At 50.2% G+C, this 7,772-nt stretch overlaps 1 protein-coding gene across 1 annotated transcript; it reads right to left on the bottom strand.

Moving 5' to 3' along the window:
* Nucleotides 1–436: 436 nt before the first annotated feature.
* On the bottom strand, nucleotides 437–2,536 carry ATOH1 (atonal bHLH transcription factor 1). The gene has a single exon (XM_005278558.3). The coding sequence runs from the start codon at nucleotides 2,345–2,347 to the stop codon at nucleotides 1,421–1,423; it is 927 nt and encodes a 308-aa protein (XP_005278615.1). The 5' UTR covers nucleotides 2,348–2,536; the 3' UTR covers nucleotides 437–1,420.
* Nucleotides 2,537–7,772: the final 5,236 nt, after the last annotated feature.

A 7,772-nucleotide genomic window follows, 5' to 3' on the forward strand; every position in this document is an offset into this window, starting at 1 on the left:
CCCTCAGAGAGCAGAACACCGAGAGGGGTCCCAGCCTGCAATCCGAACTCAGGCAACGCTCACCTGTTGCAATGGGAATTTTAGTGCCGGGACAAATCCTCTCTTTCCTAACCCCAAAAGGGAAGAGTGTTACCTGTTAGAATCAGGAATAGGTTAAAAGAACTATTGATAAAGAGAGTATTGTTGTAGTCCTAAGTGATTAATGCCGTTCATTATACAATTCATAGTTTTGGAGTAGGTCTAAATATCAGAGGGTTTTTTTGTTTTGTTTTCCACGCACAGGTGCAAATTAGAGAATTGAAACCAGACGTGATGTAAATTCTGAAATCCTACAGATCCACGCGATCTAAATCAAATGCACGCCCCCCCCCAGCCATCTCATGGCGATGTATGTCAGAATATTCAGAAAGAGCCCTTTTAAAGAGATCAGTACTCATTTTGAAATACAAGTGTTCTGTATATTTTTTATTATGGCTTCTGAAAAATAATAGTCCAACCAATCTTCCCCCCATATTTATTTGATCTCAAAAATTACAGAAAACAATGGCAGATGGCTTTGCTAAATTAAAAAACCAAAACATTCTTGTAGAAAAGTTTAAAAAAAAATAAAAGCAGAAATAGTAGCAAACACTCCGTAATAAATAAGTTTCCTAATATCACAAAAGCAAAATAAAATTCACATAAAACTTTGACACTTGAAGAGCTTAAGGACTGTAAGTGGCTAAATTAAATAATGGTCTCCAATTGGCAGTTAGTTGCTTTCCTCTTGAAGCCGCATCTCCAGCCGCTGATAAAGTGCTTGCGCCAAGTTTCCCCAAAAGATGCCAACATCAACACGGGACATTTAAAAATCCGCCTTTTCTCTGGTATTTACAGCACAGACTATGCTATTTACAATCTTTTTTTGTTTGTTTCCATAACAATAAAATTCGGAAACTGGACCGGCATTTCGGAAGACTTTTGTGTAAGTATCTGTGCAGACACAAACGGTAATTCAATTTTAGCAAGGTAAGTGTTCACAGTGCATTTGCTATTCGTGAGCAATGCAAGTGAAGCTCCGAATTACAAGGCAACACGTTGGTTGGGGAAAGGGAGGTGGGGGCGGGGAGAGAGAAATTATAACAATCCGTATGCAAAGAAAGGGAAACGGGATGGGGTGGATAAAGGGGACACTGAATCACAAAATAGCCATTCCCATAGACCAACCAAGGAGAAGGCTGGAAATTCATAAGCTAAAGGAATCGATGTTATTTTCAACAGCCTTTTGTGGTCTAGTTTAACAGCGGAAGCAGATACATGGCAAAGTTTTCAGAAGTCATAGCGCCCCTTTTTCGCCCCCCCCCCCGGCCCGTGGCAGACTGGGACAGCTCTGGTTGTGGCTCTGCCCCTGTCGCCCCCGTGGTGCTGCTGGGCTCCCTCCCTAGCTGGCCTCATCAGAGTCACTGTAGTGGGAGCGGGGCGAGAACTCTCCATCGCTCCTGTGGGACCTGGGCGATGGTTTGCTCCTCTCCTGCGGCTGGCCGAGGAGGGCCGGGGAGGGGGCTTTCTGTGCCATCAGGGCGCTCTCCTGGAAGGAGAAGTGCAGAGGGTCCAGCGGCACGGAGTAGCCCCCCGCAGCCGACTGCTGGGGGAAGCGAGTCCTGCAGTGGCCGGAGGGCGAGGGTCTCTGCTGCTGCCCCTGTCCTTGCCCTGCAGCTCCGGCCTCTGCTCCGGTTGCCTCGTGGGGCGTCGCGCGGTGCTCGCCCTTGCCCGGGGTGTCGGCGGGCGCGGCCGGGCTGTGCAGCAGCTCGGCCAGCGCGCTAATGTAGATCTGCGCCATCTGCAGGGTCTCGTACTTGGACAGCTTCTTGTCGTTGTTGAAAGAGGGGATGACATTGCGCAGCTGGTCGAAGGCGTGGTTCAGCCCGTGCATCCGCCGCCGCTCCCGGGCGTTGGCCGCCAGCCGTCGCTGCTTCTGCACGCCGCTCACCTGCTGCCGGAGCCCCCCGGACGGGGCGCGCTGCCTGCCGCAGCCCGACACCCCCTCCGCCGACGGGACGCCCCCTGGCAGCTTGCACAGTTTCCCCGAGGGGCCGCTCCTGCTGCTGCAGCCGCCCAGGTGCTGCTCGGCTCCCCCCGCCTCCAGCGGCTCCTCCTCCTCCTCCTCCGCTGCTCCGGGCAGCAGGTATCTGGGGGAGGCGGCGGCGGCTACGGGGACGCGTGCCGGGCAGCACATGCCCAGCCAAGCAGGGGGGAAACCGCAACCGGGATGCTCCTGCCCTAGGAGAGTCTGCTCCAGCTGCTCCTGGGCCCCCAAGTCCCTGCCGCCTTCCACCCACTCGGCGGCGGCCGCCCGCAGGTGGCTCATCGCGCCGGGCGCTGCAGACCAAAGCGGGGTGGGAAGCAGGGAAGCACGAGATGGGGCAGAACAGCCCTGGCGAGTTCTGCTGCACGCGCCCCCCGCCTCTCCCACGCGCCCCCCCACCTCTACCCTGGCTCCGGGGACCTCGGGCGCACACACCGCTCGCGTGCAACCAGCCTTCTCCGGTTGCGGACGGCGCTGCGCCCCCTTTAAAAAGCGGCACGCGCCGGGGTCCCCCCCCACCCGCCTCCCGCCTCCTCGCGCCCCACCCTCTGCCTCCCGCCCTCCTCGCGCCGGTCGCGTGGCGGCTCAGCCAATGGAGCGCGCGGGTCTGTCGCGTGCTGGGAGCCAATGGCAGGAGGGGCTTGGCTCGCTCCGGGGGAGAAAAAGTTGCAGAGGAGACTCCGGGGATGTGACCTAGACAGCAATACTCCTCCCCTCCCCCACGCGGGGGGGGGGGGCGTGCCAGTGTGAGCGAGTGAGGCCTCCAGTGCATTAGGTGCGGAGGGGAGTTACGCCCACCCGCGGCTCGCCTAGCCCGGGGCGAGGTGCGCGCCCAGCTGCAGGAGGGCGAGGCCGACACGTGGCTACCCTTGGCTAGCCGGGGGGGCCAGTGCCAGGCAAATAGCTTTAAGCACGTGGGCGTGGCAGAGGGTGCCTGGCGTGCGCCGTCTGAGCGCGCCAGGGACACCTTGGCAGGAGCAGGGCACCGAGGGAGTAGGTGTGCGCCCAGGTGCCGCTGCGCCGTGTGTCACCCTGCGCCCCACCGCCCCGGGGGAACCGTCAGCGGGGCGCTGTCTTAGCGAGCGGGACTTCTAAAGCCACTGGCCTCAGGCCAAAAGCACGCCCTCCACTCCCTGCACACAGATCCGCCCTGCGCAGTGGCCAGATTGTAGATATAGTAAAGACACCCCGCACTAGGCCCCGCTGCATAGGGCACGTTCCCGGCTCTGCCAGGTACCTGGAGAGCGCGCCCTGCGTTGCTGGCCCGAGGACAAGAGAGAGATGAACCTAAACTAACTCCATATATAAACACATACTGCTCTTATACACGCCCCAGGCACATTCCTCAGTGCTGTAGCAGTCTCCAGCAACACCAAAGTGGGGCGCTGTGGAGTTCCCCCCCATACACCCTCTTTAAACAGGAGAGGGTATCTTTCGCGGTTTACCAGGATAAACGCACCCCACGTGCAAAGTTGTTTAGTGCCTGACCGTCCTTATCGACTTCCACATTTTAACCTGCCCTTTAGCCATACGATCTCAGCCATTCAATAAGGCGAGAGGCTGATTTTGTCAGTGGCCCAGATTAATACGCGATCAAGCAATTCGTGACAACCGCGCGAACACTGACGCCTCTGTTGAGATCACCGAGGGCAGCAAACTTATGTGAACGTCTTCTATGCAGCAGAGCAGTACAGTATTTCGGGCAATTGTAGGTCTTTGCGAGCCTGACCGTCGGTGCAATGCAGACGGCGGAACAATGCTTCAGACAAGCATCTTTAGTTCAGTGCCATGTCAATGAGGAGGAGGAGAGCAGCAGCGTCACCTGAAGCAGAGTTTGCAAGGCAGGAAGCATAAGCACCGCCAGCTACCTCCCCGTCTGGGTAGCACCCAGGCACGCACCGGGTTAGTTTTCCTTGGGCTATCAGGACGTATACGCAAAACTCACTCTCTCTCTCCACCCCCCGTCTCACCTTGTTACTGCAATTGAATGGCATGGGCGGGGTGGGGGGAGAAAAAGGAGGCTGGCTGCCTCACTTCTCAAAGTGGCAACATTTCCCCCAACTGGAATCGCTTAACGCTTCCCGAGCTCTTCTCCGCTCTTAACTCCTATTAGACATTGAGGTCAGTACACTGAGCAACCTGCAGAGGGCGACACAGGTTGTCGCCTTCTCAGAAGCGCGGCCTCCATTGCAAATGGAGCTGCTACCCATAAGCCCATGTCCATACTCTGAAGAGCAAAGTCGGTGGTGGTAAACAAGTACTTTCCCCACTGCGCCTACAATGAAGGAAGGAGCTTTGCATCCCATCATAGCCTGCTCATCTCTTCTCTTCCCACATGGTTTATCTGCTTAGTTTGGATAGGATTCAGCGTTATAGGAGGCTAAGCCAGAGCTCTTCCTCCTCACTGGTTTGGAGGTCGCACAGCCCCTGCCCTCCTGACTTTATAATCAAACGTCTTCCCTGTGGTGATAGAGGCCTTTCCATGAGACTTGTCTAATCCCATTCTTAAAGCTTTGACGTGTACATTGCCACTTCCATAGCCTGGAGTAGCAGTAGTCCTGGATAGGCCCTTGAATGTCAAATGCCTGTGTGGTCTGATTAAGAGCTTCATCCAATTTCCTTTGAAGTCAGTGGAAGTCTTATACCATATACTCTATCATGCTGACCAATATTTTGTCTCACTGTATCTTTGTATTCCATCTGTGGTCTCCTGTTTTATACTTGGATTGTAAGCTCCTTGAGGCAGGAACCATCTTTTTCTGTTTGTACAGCACCAGCACAACAGGATCCTGGTCCATTACTAGGGCTCATACCTACTAAGGTAATGCAAATAATAAATAGTTGTCTAAGCAAGTAGTACATATATTTCTGGAGATGACATAGGATATTAAAAAAGTCTGGAGTCATTCCCCCTTCCTGTCAATGTTCTCAAGTTCACATCACCTGCTGCAGACTTAAGCACGAATCATGAGCCCAAAGCAGACCCCACGGAGGGCCACAGCAACTCAGGCAGACCAATACTAGTTTGATTAGTGTACCAGCTAAGGAACGTAAGTGCACACTATGGAGGGAGATCAAAGCAGCAATTAAGTCTAATACAATACTAAGTGACTTCAGCTAGGGTACCAGCATATAAACTGATCCAATCTTACAGTTGAAGAAGCTTTAGAAAATAGTTTCTCAACCCTCTCAATAATTGCCTCTCAGACCAGCTAGTTCTACAGCACACATAGGAGACACTATTCTCAACAGCAGCTCAACCATAGTCATTCCTTGAACCATTAAGTAATATCTTCAGGGAAGGAGTTGCACCAAAAACTAACCCTGACAAACTAGCCTTCAGAAAAGGTGATTTCACAAAAGCGAGGAGGTTAGTCTAAAGAGTTAGTCTAAATCCTTACACTCTGCATCCAGATGACTACTGTGACATAATGTAACTGAGTGGGAAAGCAAAGTGGAAAAACAAAACAACCCCACCCTTGAATCCCTTCCCTAGTGAGCAAATGGCACGGATGAAGTAGTAAGGTTCAAGATGTTATTCAAGTCATACAGGTATCCTTCAGAAATTGAAGATGCAGTCCAAATGAAGCCAACAGAATGGAGCAAAAACTATGGGAGATAAAATGCAAGACAGAACTTTGAAGAAGGCATAAAAGTGTGTGTGTATATTTATAAATAAATACATGGAAGTATGGGAGAGCCAGCATTGCTGTTCTGTAGCAAAGTGAGGACTTCTAAAGCCAAGTGAGTGTGTAAATGAAGGAGTTTAAACAAATGTGGACCTTAGCTGGAATATGTTATGCTTTTGAGCCCAGTCCTGAGAGGTCAGTAAAAAGCTGATCACAACCATGTGATTTTAGACAACTTTCAGCTAACTGAGGCACTGATCCTGCTAGTTATTCTGTAGCACACCCTTTCCTACAGAGTCCCACTGACTTCATTAGGTATAAAAGTGGGCAGATCACCATGGACAAGTTTCATCTGTACTGCAAATCCATTTAGGTGAGTGGAGCTACACCAAAAATGATTTTTCTAATGTTCTCTACAGCCATATTCACACACAGACACAGGAGCAAAGGGGCAATTAAATATATTAAGAGTTAAGCTACCCTTGTAGCCCTATTGTCCCCCTCTCCCCCTGCTGCTTACGTATCCTTATTTTGAAGAAGTGGGAGTTTAGTACTAAAATAGCCAAATCTAGGGAGATGCTTAGCATCTCACATCTATGACTTCAAAGCAGGTTGAGCACCTACTCAGCACTTTGGAACTCCTTGCCTTTGCAGTAGCCACAAATGGCATGGTTATTTATACCCTACCTAACACTCTTCACAAAAAAGTGAAAAGATAATATCCATCACCAATGATGTGCAGAATTTCATTTTTAAAGAATTGAAGCTATCTTTAAGTGGTAAATTTGAAAAACCCATGTTTAAAAGCATTATAGCAACTTTATGACAGTACATCATTGGCACTGGTCACATGTCTGCATCTCAGTTTCTCACTTCCAGTCAATCCACTATCTCTTCCTGGTGGATAGGCAAGTCCAGGGTTACCCGTTACCCTTTTCAGAGTCCATTTCCTTTAGGGCTCAACAGCGCCAGCCATAACCCTTCACTAGACTCAGTTCTCCCCATAAACCTCTTGTTGCAAAGGAAGGAAGTCCATGCCACTTCTTTTCGCAGCAGCATCACCAGAGATGGGTGGGGGAACCCTGGGATGCTGTCATACAGGACTGTCTTACAACTGTTTCCCAAGGTCTTCTCCCTCAACACCTTCTCTTTGGTTTTTCCTAAAATGCAAAATCCCTTTCCCAGGGTACACCTGTGCTCAGCTCTTCCTCGTTGAGTGCCTTTTTCTCCTACTAGGATCCCTTCTAGGCATCAGCTCTTCTCAGCTGGTGTTCCTGTCAGCTCTCTGCAGGTGTCTCATACCTGGCTTTATATGCCAGAGGGCTAAGTTCTTTCTGTGCCCAAGATGCTCAATAAGAGTGAAATATAAGGAGGAACTTCCATGAAGTCTGGCAGTCACACAACCTCAATCTCATGATCCCATAATCCCCAGACTAGCTGTATCTACTTTTGAAGAGCCCACACTCAATTGTTACTGACTCAAAAATATTTCCTCAATGTTAGTTAAAAGTGAAAGGGTCCTGATGTAACACTTTTGTACAAATGAGTACTTTTCATGTACACCAGCTTTGTTACACAAAATTTGTGTTGTATAGCTGCCTTTTTGGTCCTGGTCCCTATCAGACTGAAGTCCTTTCATTTGTCCACTCACAACAGCTCCTCAAAGGGACCGCTAAATTAAAAAAAAAAAGTTTTTGACATACTTGAAAAAAGTTTACTTTTCATTTCCACTCCCTCCCCAACATATTCCTATTTACCACAAGACCATCCAACTCTAGGCCCCAATCCTGCAATAGCTCAAGCTTTTGTAAAACTTAGTTTTAATCAGTGGATGGTCCTATTGGATTCAAAGTGATGGGCAATGTAGGAGGTCCAAGATAATACCATAGATAGTTATTTATATGGTTGGAAAAAACCTCCCAAACCAAGAATGGGATGGGGGGGGGGGGAAGCAGAGAGTATGGTAGTTCAAACCAGGTAAAGAGAAATATCAGAGTTAAAAGGAGCAATTTTGTCTATTTGGTGGAGTGATACTAGATCTTCAGAAGTCTGGTCCTCTCTTATACAATAACTTGTTT

This window comes from Chrysemys picta, chromosome 5 (assembly GCF_011386835.1).
Source record: "Chrysemys picta bellii isolate R12L10 chromosome 5, ASM1138683v2, whole genome shotgun sequence".
NCBI lineage: Eukaryota > Metazoa > Chordata > Testudines > Emydidae > Chrysemys > Chrysemys picta.